This window comes from Protopterus annectens, chromosome 12.part0 (assembly GCF_019279795.1).
Source record: "Protopterus annectens isolate FY-2018-M chromosome 12.part0, PAN1.0, whole genome shotgun sequence".
In the NCBI taxonomy this organism is placed as follows: Eukaryota; Metazoa; Chordata; order Ceratodontiformes; family Protopteridae; genus Protopterus; species Protopterus annectens.
In genome coordinates this window covers 836285668-836300341 of record NC_056746.1, presented here as the reverse complement: position 1 = coordinate 836300341, position 14674 = coordinate 836285668, and the positions used below count along the sequence as shown (strand labels likewise).

Here is a 14674-nt window from a genome sequence, read left to right as displayed (position 1 = left end):
CTGTCACCTATTTTGGGCAGAAGAGATAATAAAGGAATCTGCTATAGAATGTTTTGTAAAAAGAACATTGGGCAGTGGCTTGTATGGCCTGCAGAAACTCAAGTTCAAATGTTTCCAAACATCAAACAAAGCATACTTACTTAAAGGCTGCAAGAAAAGATTAAAATACAGTTGTGTACACTTACCATAAATGTAGATGTTCGAGTGTATTCACTGTTGCAGTCACTACATTAGGGTAATCTGCTTCATGCCTAAGGTGGTATCCTGTGTGGCTCTTAATCAGACCATTAATTTGACAACTTTCTTTCCCAATCCACAGAACAAGGGGGAGCGGATTCTGCATTCATTGGATGTATACAGACAACTTAAATTTTACTTAAACAGGACAAAATCTCTAAGAAAATCTTAACTACTGGTGGCATTTGCTGCAGGGGCATATGGAAAGGCTATTTCAAAGCATACTATTTCCAAATGGATAAGTCATTGTATTAATTTCTGCTATATACACCATGGTAAAACTATCCCCTAGGGGATCAGATCTCATTCCACAAGGGCTGCATCTACTTCAACAGCCTTTCTCAGAGGTGTTCCTACCAGAGACATTCTAGAAGCTGCTACCTGGAGCTCAGTTCATACGTTCACCAAACATTACCATTTACCTTTCTTCTCTAAATCCAGAGCTGGCTTTGCCACTGCTGTCCTGCAGGGCCTTATAGCTGGTCCTAATGCTATATAAATCCATCCTCCCAACCTTAGCTTTGGGAATCTACCCAAATGTAATGACTGCAACAGTGAAACACGAAGAACATAGTACAGTTGTGTACACTTACCATAAATGTAGATGTTCAAGTGTATTCACTGTTGCAGTCCTGGTTACTCTCCATTCCAGCCCCCTGTTTTTCTCTTACTATACCTCTACTTTCTTTTACTATGCTTAAAAGCCTTTTTGGTGTATTTGCTTTTGTTTGGATGTATATTTTTTGTGTTATTAATTTTATATATATATATATATATATATATATATATATATATATACATATATATTTTTTGCTCCCCATTTGGGGGGCACCTGACATACGGGGCAAGAAAAACTGATGTAATGGCGTCGGCTGCATGTTTTATACCCTGACAACCTGACGTCATGGAAGAAGGGACAGCAACCGACGGAGGGCCCAAGACTTTGTTAATCAGGCCGACTGAGGGCAACCTGCCAGCAGATTACCCAAATGTAATGACTGCAACAGTAAAACACGAAGAACATCCTTAGTTACTCAGAAATCTCTCCCTCTTTACTTGTATATCATTACTTCAACCAGACTAAAACTACCTCCTACTCCCAAAATTAAAATGTGTATATTACATCCCCATAAAGTCATGCAACACAGACAGCAAACTCACTTTATTTTTCATCTCTCCCACTCACTAACACTATGTGGAGATATCCATCCAAATTCAGGTCCAATCTACCCTCCTTCAAACACCACCAACCCAACAGACAAATCACTTCATCTAATAACAATAAACACATGCAGTATTTGCAACAAAATTACTGAATTTCATGCATGGCTAACCACCCACACCCCAAACATTGTTGCAGTAACTGAGACGTGGCTAAAGCCATATATAGCAGATACCGACATTCTTCCTCCTGGATATATTACTCATTCCGATAGACTTCATAAAAAAGTAGGTGGTGTTGCATGAATCCATCAAAATTCACTACAAATAACAATCCACCCGAAACCCATTCCCACTTTTGGAAACCTAGAACTCTTACTTACGTCCCTTCACTTAAATAGCAACAAACACATATGCATCTCTGTAGTTTACATTCTCCCAGGTCAAAATACCCATACACTCAGACTTTCTATAGTGGATAATTGTAAATATATCACAGGAAACTATAATCCTAGGTGAGACCAACATTAACTGGCTAAACTTAGTCTCCCCCTCCACAGCAAATAGTATAAACCTACACAGTTTCATACAACTCATCACTACATCCACCCATGGTCAAGCAACAGAATCTGAATCAAACTTAGACTGGATACTAGTATCCCACCCTCAAAACTACACAAACTCAGGTACCCTACCAAACACTCTTAAGTGATCACCTCCCACCTTATACCCATAGGACTCACCCTCAAACTATCAAAACACACTCGTATAGAACATATCAAAATCTTGCCCACTTCAACCAAAATAAATTTACAAACATTTTAAAAGCTCAGAATTGGAAGCTACTAAAAACTCTTCCCCTAGATGGGCCTGCTGGTTATTTCAACAAACTCTTCTTAGATACTCTCAAGAGTTTAGCTCCAATGCATACTAAGCAGACTAAAATCAATCATGCCCCCTGGTTAACTAAACAAACAAAACAAACTCTATTTCTTGGAGATAAAAACTGGAAAATATGGCTAAAAATAGAACAAAACAGAATGAACTCAACTACAAACAAATTCGTAACAAAGCAAAAAAGTTAGTCATACAGGATAAAAAAGAATACTTTTCCTCTAAACTATCAACCTCATATAATAATCCTAAAAAGTTTTGGAAATCAGTCTCCACTCTGCTCAACCCAGGCACCCTACAAAAATCCACCTCCAACACCTGAAAAGACTCCACACCAAATTTCCCATGACTTTAACATCTACTTCATCTCCAGCATTCAAAACCTACTCAAACACTCCCCACCCAACTCTAACTCAAACCTCCTAAGTACTACTTACCCACCACTTCTCAAAAAAAAACCCCACCAACAACAGCAATACTAATACTCCTTCAGCCTACTATTTTACAGTCCAACCTGTACCCACCTCCATGATCTTGAAGTTCTTAAACTCAAACCCTACTCGCTTTCTGCAAATAACCTTTCCCCAGAATATCTGCAACTAGCAGCTAGTGCAATTGCATATTCAGTTAGCATTCTTATAAATCTGTCCATCTCAGAATCCTATGCTCCCCACGTATGGGAAAAATCCATCATTACTCCACTACATAAAGGCGGAAGCTCCTATGACCTCTCCAACAATCGCCCTATCTCTATACTCTCCCCTCTATCAAAAATACTAGAAAAATGTGTTCACACACAACTACTGAAACAGACAATGCTCCCTTGAAACCCTTAATCGGTTTACCTCTTACCTGCAAAATAGGGAACAATCAGTAAGGTGGCATAATGTACAATCTGATTATCGAATGAACATAGGGGTCCCACAAGGATCCATTCTTGGACCACTATTGTTTAATATCTTTATCAACTATTTTCACAAACCCCCCCCACATCAAAAACCTTACCCAATATGCTGATGATTCTATGCTGGTATCCACCTCCAACAATTTCTCAGATCTTCTAACAATTACACAAAAAGCCTTAATTCTATTGAAACATGGCTTATCAATGCACAATTAAGGTTAAACCCCCCAAAAAACTTTTCTCTACAAAAACACCTGACATTGATTTCCAAATCTATGCTAAAGATGGTACAGAAATCGAAATAGTGTAAACAGCCAAACTGCTAGGAATAACAACAGACAATAAACTCAGTTATGAACCACATATAATCAACACAATAACAAAACACTTTAAATTAGGCAAACTATATCGCCACAAACTTTACCTGGAAAGCAACACCAAACCAAAACCTGCCAGCACATTACTCATCCCCTCCCTTCTATATGGTAGTGCCATCTTTACCAGTCTTCACAACCCTTCGAAATAAATTACAATCTTGCTATTATAAAATAGCCAAATTTGCCTCCAGAACACATTACCGTTCTCATCACTGCCAATCTATCACTAACCTGAACTGGCTAGACTTTTCCTACTACCTCCAATACACCCAACTAACCATAGCTCACAAGTTGATCTATAAACCCAATGGCTGCCCAGCATTCAATTCAATTCTACATACATATATTACTACTAGAACACTAAGACCCTCCTGCGGGTACCTGCTAACCGTAAATAAACCTAACAAAAGAGCAGGGCAATGTCTGTACTCCCACAGCATTGCTGAGTTATGGAACAACCTACCATCCCATATAACCCAAATTGACCAAACAAAAACCTTTAAGACAGCTTTAAAATCACATTACCTAGAGAATTCATTCAGTGCCTGCCACACTAACAAACCACCCTGAAGATAGTCCTTTAACTAAATGTCAGGATGGTGTAAGATAAAAACCATGTCCGTACTGTTCCCTTAGATGTAATATTTCTGTTTCTCTACTTCTGTTTAATAACTCCTGATGAACTACTTCATGTAAGCACTAATAGAATGTCTAATTATACTATGTTTTGCCTCTTATGTATGCAATATTTGTTATACTTATGTTAACACTTTTTGTCAACATTGTTTTATAATGTACTGTCTTTGCAAACTGTGGAGCTTTTCTCCCCGGGCCTCCACTGAAAATGGGTTTCTGACCCAGTGGACTTTCCCGGTAAACAAATGTCAATAAATAAATATAAATATTCTCTTCTTTTCTTCCAAAGCAAGTTTTAACATTTTACGGGGGAGGGGCAAGGATGAGAAAAAAGGGTTCTTACTTTTCAACTGTTAACTAGGGAGATTTCAGCTCAGTGACTTAAATTCACAGATGCTGAACTCACTGATTGCTGTGCTCCATCAAAGATCACTGTAAGTGTGATTCTTACTTGTGCACTAGTGATGACTCATTGTCTGGTGCTATCTTTCATCTCCATAACTGTGTGACCATGGACTTACTATATTTAAATAACAAGGCGTGGGATGCAATGGCTTGTCCCCCATATAAAAATGTTTAACAAAGCTCTGACTAGTTGAAACTTTGACTAAACTTGTCCAGTTAAACTCTGCGTAGTTGAAATTTGTGAAAACATAGGAAAAGTACAGAAAAAGTACAGTTGTGTACGCTTACTATAAATGCAGATGTTTGAGTGTATTCATTGTTGCAGTCATCACATTTGGGTTATCCCTGCCAGGGTAGCTGTCGGCCGGCCCGAATATCAGAGACTTAATATTTCTGCATTGGTTACTGTCGCTTCAGGACTGACGCCAGATCGTCAGTAGTATAAAGTAAGGCAGCCAATGCCATTACATCAGTTTTTCTTGCCCTAACCTGTCAGGAGCCCCCGACTAGGGGGCAGGTTCTGGTGGAAGAACCCCACCAGTAGAAAGTAAATATAAATATGCCCCTTGTAAGGAAAGAGAAGAAAGGGGGATGGAGATAGGGAAACCAGGACTGCAACAGTGAATACACTTGAATGTCTACATTTATGGCAAGTGTACACAACTGTACTATGTTCTTCGTGTTTCACTGTTGCAGTCAATACATTTGAGTTGATTCCCAAAGCTAAGGAAATAGGTGGAGGCAGTCAAGGAAACTAGGGGCTGGCTAGGATGCTCTGCAAGACTGCAGAGGCAAACCCTGCCCTGGATTTGGAGGAGAGGCAGGTGGTAATGCTTGGTAAAAGTGTGAACAGATGTCCAGGTGGCAGCCTCCAGGATGTCCCTGGTGGAGACTCCTCTGAGGAAAGCTGCAGAGGTAGAGGCTGTTCTGGTGGAGTGTGTCCTGAACCCCTGGCAGGGAGGCTTTCCATGTTGTTTGTAGCAGAAATGGATGCAGTGTGTTATCCATTTAGAGATGGTTTGTTTGGAGATGGCTTTCCCTTCTGTCCCTGTAGCAAATTTAACCAGCAATTGATTGGACATTCTGAAGGATTTAGTCCTGTCTAGATATAATCTGAGCTGTCTGTGCACATCTAGAGAGTGCAGAATCCTTTCCCCATTGTTCTGGGGATTAGGGAAAAAGGTGGGCAACTGAATGGATTGGTTGAGAGCCACACTGGACACCACCTTGGGCATGAAAGATGGGTTGGTTCTGAGGGATACCCTCTAAGCATAGAAGATGATGAAGGGCTCCACAGCCATGATAGCTTGCAGCTCAGAGACTCTTCTGGCTGTGGTGATGGCCATAAGGAATGCTGTCTTCCAGGAAAAAATTTTTAGCTCTGCAGAAAAAGCTGGTTTGAAAGGGGGCAGGGTGAGCTTTTCCAATACAAAGTGAAGGTCCCAAGCTGGGGTTGGTGCCCTTCTGGGTGGCCTCAAGTTGCTAGCCCCTCTTAAGAACTGTTTGATCAAAGGGTGTGAGAAAAAGGGACTGCTCAGTGGGAAAATGAGCATAAAGAGCAGAGGCATGAATTTTTACAGAAGAGTAAGCGAGGCCACTGTGCAGTAGGTCAGCTAATTAATCCAGGATGAGAGGGAGGGTGGGCTGTGCCGTATTTGCTCCCTTAGCATGGATTCAGGTGCAGAACCTTTTCCATTTGTCAGCATAAGACTTTCTGGTGCTAGGGCATTTGGCCTCATGGATAACATCTAGAACCGGTTTACTAAGGTTGGCAGATTAGTTTTGGGTTAGGGAATAAGGCAAGCTGCCAGACTGAGTGTCTGCAATTGGGGATGCATGAATTCCCCTTCCCTCTGGGTCAGGAGGTTTGGAATCTGAGGAAGATGCCATGGGGGCAGTGGTGACACGCTGCGCAGCAAGGGGTACCAGTGCTGCTGCCGAGGCCAGTCTGGAGCTATAAGAATGGCCCTTGGCTTTTCCTCCTTTATTTTGAACAGTACCCTGGGGATGACAGGTAGTGGAGGAAAGACATAGACCGATAGACTGACACAGGGGAAGGACAGGGCATCCACTTTCCAAGCCATGCAGTGATGCTCCCTGGTGCAGAATTTGCTGAGCTGATGGTTGTTGTGAGAGGCAAAGAGGTCGACCTTCGGGGTGCCCCATTTCTGAGTTATTAGGGTGAAAGTTCTTCTGTTGAACTGCCACTCGTGTGGGTTCAGAAGATTTCTGCTTGATTGGTCTGCCAGAGAGTTGAGAGAGCCTGATAGGAACTGCGCTAACAGGTGTAGTTGCATGGCAGAGGCTGTATGCCAAAGGGTCATGGCCAGCCTGCACAGAGGGTAGAAGTAAGTCCCTCCCTGCTTACTGATATACCACATCACAGTGGTGCTGTCTGTTTTGATCAGGAGAGCCCCCGGAGAGAGAGGGTTTGAAAGCTATCAAGGCGTGCTGGACAGCCATCATCTCTTTTTGGTTGATGTGCAGAGGGATTTGCTGTGCGCTCCATTAGCCCTGTATGCACCTGCCGTCCATCTGTGCACCCCATGCACATTCTGCTGCATCTGTGGTGAAGGTCTGGCGGGCGGGGGGGGGTGGTGAGAAAGGCAGTCCCTTGTTGTGGGAGCATGCTGTTGCCCACCAAAGAAAATCTTTTCTGAGGCAAGGAATTACAGGTAGAAGAGTTTCCAGGTCTTGAGAGTGTTGACATCAAAGGCTTTTTAGGTACCAGTGAAGTTTCCTCATATGCAGTCTGGCATATGGAATAAGTAGTATGCAAGATGTCATGAACCCCAGAGCTTGCTGGATATTCCTTGCAGAAAGCTGGGGCCTGGTGGCTAGTTGAGAGAAGTAGGCTGTCAGGAAAATTTGTTTCTCTGGTGTAAAATATGCTGTCTGGCATGCTGTGTCCAGGCTTACTCCCAGGAACTTAATCCTTTGGGTGGGCACCTGTTTGGATTTCTTTTTGCTGACTGTGTACCCTAGGGAGGTTAGTAAGGTCTTCACAAAGGCCAGGTGCTTGAGCAGCTTTTTCTGGCTGTCTGCCTGAATAAGGCAATCGTCTAAGTATGGGTAAATCTGAACATTTGTCTGCAAAAGGTAATGGCCGGAGCCAGACATTTTGGGAAAACTCTGAGAGCAGTAGATAAGCCAATGGGAAGCACAGAAAAGGAAGCACAAAGAACTGAAAGTGTTGAGATCCTGCCCTGAAAGGGAGATATTTCCTGCATGACTCCCTGATAGGAATGCGGAGGTAGGCCTCTTTTAGATCTAGGGTGGCTAGCCAAGTGCCCTTACAGAGCATGGGTAGTAGCTGCTGGAGGGTGAGCAGTTCGAATTTTGGGATCATCAGGAAGGTGTTTAGAATGGACAGATGGAGGATGGGGCGCCAGGTGCCCTTTTTTCTGGGCACCTGGAAAAAGTATGGAGTAGAAACCTTGACCTATCTGTTCTGCAGGAACCTGTTCTGCTGCCTTCATAGAGAGCAGGGAAAAAATTTGCTTTTGAGCCTCTGCCCACTGGTTTGGTGGTAGATCTGGGAACCCTTTTGGGGTTGGAAGGGTGTGGAAGGAAAATGTGTATCCCTGAGACACTATGTTCAGAACCCAGTGGTCACTGGCAATGGTGGCCCAGGTGCTTGCATGAAAGGAGAGTTTCCTCCTAGGGGTAAGTGAAGGAGGGCGGGGGGAGGGTGATTCATTGTGAGTTCTTACCATAAGGGGGTGGTTTGGAACACCCTGGTTTTGAAGTGGAGGCAGTCCACTGTTTAAATCTCTGCATTCCCTGTGACTGCTGTCTGGGGGGGGGGGGGGGCTGGTTCCCCGGGGCCTAGGCTGGACTGGCTTAGTGGTAGCAGGAAAGGACCAGTGTTTGGTGGGACAATGCCTGCTGAACCTGGGTGGCTGGACCTGCAAGAAATCCTTAACTGTTTGTATAGACTTTGTTTTTTCTTCCATCTTTTTTTAAGAACTCTTCTGCCTTAGTGCCAAATAAGTTATCTTTGTGCAAGGGGGCATCCAACAATTTAGATTTGACATGGTCTGGCAGGGGCTGTTCATTAAGCCATGCATGCCTTCTAATGATAGATCCAGTGACTCCTGCCCTGCAAGAAGCTTCTAGGGTGTCAAAACCACAGTGCAAGGTGTGTTTAGTTACTTGACTTGCAGAATGCATTAACTCTTGTAATTCTTTAGATTCTGCCCAAGCAGGAAACAAAGGCATTTTTTGTTTGAGGAGTTCTAGGGTATGTTGCTGAAATTTCAGCATATGGAACTGGCAATTTAATGCCCTGATAGCAAGAGTAGCTGAGGTGTATACCTTTTCACCCCATCTTATTGCTCGGGAATCCCTATCTGAGGGGGTAGGATTCTTAGCAGAGGTTGCTTTAATCCCTTTAGGCCCTTGAGAAATTACTTCAGGGTCAGAAGTGGGATTTTTAAAAAGAAATTTGTGAGAGTCAGGGACTCTGTAGTACCTGTCTGGTCTTCTGGGTGGGAGTGTGTCAGGAGTCAAGCTGGATTCCAGGTAAACATCCTCCACAACATCCAGGACTGGGGGGGATGGCCAAGGGTCTGTGCTGTGGAAGATCTAGGAATTCCCAGAGTCTCTTTTTAGACTGAGGGTAGTCTTGACTCTCCCATTGGAAATGCTCCCTTAAAAGGTATGCAGGATTTCCCCAAAGGAAAAATTATCTGGGGCAGAGCCTGAAGGAATGGAATCCTCTGCATCAGAATCCTCATAAGTAGAGATGGATTGCATTTCTTCACATTCAAATACATCAGCGTCATCTGACTCTTGCTTAGACAAAACTACAGGGAACAGATCTCTTTTCCTTTTGGAGGGGGTAGCTTGGCTTCCCCGATCAGCATGATAAGGTCTTCCGCCATTTTGAGTATTTGAGACGGAGGCAAGGAAGCTGGCGCCTGAGAGTGGGTTGTAGGTTTCTTGGGTCTGGTTCGTACCTTGGACCTTAGAAACTCGGTTGTTTTTGAAAGAATGGTAGTCGCGAAAGAACACGTCGGTTTGTGTCGAGAATCAGTAGTGTGGAGGACTTCCTCGGAAGCCAGTGCCTGCTCATCGGCTCCAGACCCATCCAAGGTAAAGATGATTGCAGGATCCTTAGTTGAAGAAGAGTTTTGCGGCATACCAGACTCTGAAAGGGTCTCGGTAGCAGCCTGCGAATCCACAGAAACGGGCATCAGGGGCTGAAAAAGCGTCTCATTGAGGACCGGAGAACTGGCGACTAACTTAACGTCGTTGGTAGGTTTGGACCTGAGCAGTCTGTCTCTGTCTTTATCTTTATGCATTTTTCGGAAGATGTGCTGTCGGATGGCTTACCAAAGCCATATCAGAATTCGAGGACTGTAAGCGAAAATATCTAGCTACAATAAGGGCCTGACAATGGATAGCTCTGGCAGTGAACAAAGCACAGAAGCAACAACAGGGGACGTCGTGGTCTGGGCCTAAACAAGTGATGCAGTAAGAATGGAAGTCTTGGTGTGGTATTTGCTTTCCACAGGCGAGACAATTATTAACTTTTTCTAACATCAGTTAGTGCAAGCAAAAAGGATCCCAAACGAGGTACTTAGCTTTAAAAGACTTCAACTTCAGTTCGGTAGACAAAACTCAGGTAGCGGCAGACCGGCACTCATGCGAACTGCTTCTGCTTCGGGCTCCAGGGCAAGAAAGATGACCTCGGCTGCCTTACTTTATAATACTGACAACTTGACATCAGTCCTGAAGCGACAGCAACAGATGCAGAAATACTAAGTCTCTGGTATTCGGGCCAGCCGTGGGCTACCCTGGCAGGGATAACCCAAATGTGATGACTGCAACAGTGAAACACGAAGAACATCTAGTCCAGGAAAAATTACAAAATCCTAAATCCAAACTCTTTGTCACTGAGAAGAGCTACAAAGGAAGGAGAATCATCTGTCCCATGTCATCCTCTTGTACTGGGACCTCTACCCTTTCAGATTCAGCTACTGATGAAAAATCAAAAGGAGAGAGAGAAAGTCACAGGCCAGTTCTTGAGTCAATCCCATGCAGGTGGAGCACAGACCGTATGCTCATATGAGACTGAATGCACTGTCAAACAATGGTGCAACAGTGTGTCACATGACAAGGAAGGAAAGAAGTGAGAAGCCAACTCACAGCCTATTACTAACATCACAGTGTGGCTCAGCAGCTAAGATCCTAATTAGCATGGTGTTAGTGGTAAAGATCTCTGCCACACAGCTTCAATTTCTAGGGTTCAATCCTCCCTGACCTCCAGTGATTAACTGTATGGAGTTAGCATGCTTTTACCCATACCTGTGTGGGTTTTCTTTCAGTACTGGACTTTCCACCCATCTCCTCAAAACACACTAATTCTCTGGCTGCTTTAAACTGTACATGTGTGTGTGTGTCTGTGTGTGTGTGTGTGTGTGTGTGTGTGTGTGTGTGTGTAGACCATATGATCGACTTTTTAAAAACTCAAACCTTTTGTACGGAGATCGCAGTACAGTGAGGATCGGGAAATTTACCCTTTTGTTCACTGTAGTGTGATCTCGGAGTTGGTATATATAATTTGTAGGTGGTGTGGGGATGCAAGGGGGGCTTGTCCTCTACATAAACATAAAAAAGTAAGTAGATTTTTTTTTTGAGTTTTAGGAGACTCTGTCATATGGTCTTGTCCATATGAATTTCGAGTTTCTGAAAACTTGACCCTAGTTAAAGGTTAATAATCACAACAAGCTGCTGAACTGAGCCTAACACACTGACTCAGCCATCTTCCAGCACTGAGTAGACTATCACAGCCCAACAAAGTAATAGGGTAATGTAGATGGCCCTAGAACAGGTGAAGAAGAGTAAACAGTCAACCTCTAATGAGAATCCAAATGAGGTCAATTCTCCAAAGCAGAGGTAAAATGCAGAAACATGTCCTGGTGTCTTCAGCTGCTACTCAAATGAGGAAATTCAGCCTGTAACAATCACATCCCCAGGTTTCACTCCTAAGACAGTGTACCCATATAACAGTGATCGATGTGCAGTACTTACTTTAAATCAGTGCCAGTCTTCAAACAAGGAATGGGATGACAACCTCTTTACTGGCTGAAAATCCCCATACAAAAGATTAGAGGTTTCAGAAGGTGTGGAAGACTATGAAACTCAGTCAAGTCTGAATTAAAACCTGTACTCTAGATCCTTATAGATCCCTAAAGATGTACTTGGAAGACTGATTCTTAAGTGTTGAACAGAGATTCAAACTAAATTTCAGTTTTAAAGTACGCAAGTGCTGGCAAACTGCAAAAGTGCACAAGTTAACTAGAGTTCACAAGCCCTGGCTACGAGCAATGGAGACTTTAAAAAAGCTGCTTGACAGTGCACAACAGGGAAGTAATTAAATATCTGACTGACTGGAAAAAGGCACAACAGAGTAAAATCAGCAGATCATTATGCAACGGCTGTTTCCAATCTTGTTGCCCTACACTGGAATACCCTCAGTTAAAGTGACTGGTGTTCTTGTTGCCCATCAGGGCAGTGTCCCTATCAGCAGCAGAGCTAATAAAGACAGAAATGAAATCATTTAAATGTTAGCCCAAGGTCCAGAAAAACAGACAAAGGAAAACAAAATGTGGATAACAAAAAACAATTCCAGTATCAACAGAAGTCTTGTTTACCTTTCAATCCAAATGTTCCTGAAATGGATGGCTGCTCCCCAGTAAACTTCTTCGGGGTTTTCTGTTTCCTTCCTGACTCAAGAAAAAATAAATACAAAAATAAAACCAAAACATTTGTTCAAAGAACTGAAAATATTTGTTCCATTATCTAGTAAATTTAAATGGATTAATGTAAGCTGACAAACTGAGAATAAATTTTACCCGCAATGGCTATGGCAAAGTACACTTCTCAATTATTTTTCCTAAAGCTTTTCATTCATCTTTTTTATATCCCTTGTCTATCCCTAAGCATCTACCCTTATGCCATGGCTGTTCCTATTCATTCCCTATCAAAAGTGTAAAAGCCAGTCATGGCACAGCCCCGAGGGATTTTCTCTTTTCTGTCCTAATCTCTTTCCCAGCAACTAATGTGCATGCATGAATACATGCATGCATAAGTAAGGGCTTGCTATGCCTTCCCCCAATTTGTGTATTTCTGTATATGCTGCATGAAAACTACCATGCAGACGAGAATTGATAAAGCCAATCACGCATCCCAGCTCATGTCCTGCAACTCTACGTCCAGTAGGTGCTGGCACCGTAACAGTCTAGAATGACTTGAACCAGTGTCAGCTGCTCACTCCAACCCTCCTTTGTTTACTCCTCTAGTGTCCAGGTTTATAGTCAAGCCTGAGTCATCCAGGTCATGTCAAACTCAGATCCATTATGCCAACTCGTTTTTAGTCCATCCACTGAAACTTTGCTACAATGCCTGCCTCACTACTCCCACCAGGATTACCAGATGCCTTCAGTCAATCAAGAACTATATCAGTTATTGCCATGGGAGATAAACGCAAGCAGGCTTGGCAGCTGGCAATGTGTACCATAAAGAGCTAAATGTCCTCCCTCCAAGATGCATGTGTTTCTGGTCAGAATTTCATTTTTCTAGGTCTCAATCATTTGTCATAGTTTGTCAGGTAAAGTACAGTTGTGTACACTTACCATAAATGTAGATGCTCGAGTGTATTCACTGTTGCAGTCATTAGATTTTGGTAATCTGCTGTCAGGCTGCCCTCAGTCGGCCTGAATTCCAATGTCTTGGGTCCTGTGTCGGTTGCTGTCTTCTCTTCCATGACGTCAGGTCGTCAGGGCTATAAAACATGCAGCCAATGCCATTTTCTTTAGTTTTTCTTGCCCCGATGTCAGGTGCCCCCAAAAACGTAGCAATATTTAAAAAAAAATATATATATATATATATATATATATATATATATATATATATATATACATATATATACATACATATATATATATATATATATATATATATATATATATACACATATATATATATATATATATACATACATATATACATATATATATACATACATATATTTATATATATATATATATATATATATATATATATATATATATATATATATATATATATACATACATACATACACGCATCAATATAAACTTTACCTTCATCTACAAGCAAATACACCACATGGGTTGTTGAAAATAGAGAAGGAAAGATAAATTGTAGAATGACAGGGGGATGGCGGGAGGGTAACCTGGACTGCAACAGTGAATACACTCGAACATCTACATTTATGGTAAGTGTACACAACTGTACTAAGTTCTTCGTGTTTCACTGTTGCAGTCATTACATTTGGGTAGAATCCCAAAGCTAAGGTAGGGAGGCTGGAGCTAAACAGCATTAGATGAGGCTACAAGGCCCTGCAGCACTGCAGTGGCAAAGCCTGCCCTGGACTTGGAGTAGAGATGCAAATGGTAATGCTTTGTAAAGGTGTGAACAGAACTCTAAGTAGCAGCCTCTAGAATGTCCTTGGTTGGAACTCCTCTGAGAAAGGCTGCTGAAGTAGCTGCAGCTCTGGTGGAGTGAGACCTAATGCCCTTGGGCACAGGTTTGCCATGGTGTAAGTAGCAGAAACAGATGCAATGGCTTATCCACTTTGAAATTGTCTGCTTTGAAATAGCCTTTCATTCTGATCCTGCAGCATATGACACTAGTAATTGCTCAGTTTTTCTTAGAGCTTTAGTCCTGCTCAAGTAGAATCTTAGCTGTCTGTGTACGTCCAAGGAATCCAGAATTCTCTCCTCTTTGTTCTGCAGATTTGGATAAAAAGTTGGCAGATGAATTGTTTGGTTAAGAGCCACACTAGAAACTACCTTAGGCATAAAGGTAGGATTTGTCCTCAGAGACATCCTGTCTGGGTAAAACATGATAAATAGCTCTACAGCCATGAGGGCCTGTAGCTCTGAAACTCTTCTTGCTGAAGTAATTGCTAGTAGCAGAGCTGTCTTCCATGATAAGAACTTTATATCAGCAGTAGCAGCTGGTTCAAATGGAGGCAGGGTGAGCTTTTCCAACACGTAATTGAGGTCCC

At 42.5% G+C, this 14674-nt stretch overlaps 1 protein-coding gene across 3 annotated transcripts in view; it reads right to left on the bottom strand.

Annotated features, from left to right (window-relative positions):
• Window positions 1–14674, bottom strand: part of ZNF512B (zinc finger protein 512B) — a 1438759-nt gene that overhangs the window by 724693 nt on the left and 699392 nt on the right. For all 3 annotated transcript variants that reach the window (XM_044089878.1, XM_044089880.1, XM_044089879.1), the window contains exon 7: window positions 12276–12347. In XM_044089878.1, the coding sequence (XP_043945813.1) occupies window positions 12276–12347 (72 nt within the window). The remainder of the gene's footprint in view (window positions 1–12275; window positions 12348–14674) is intronic.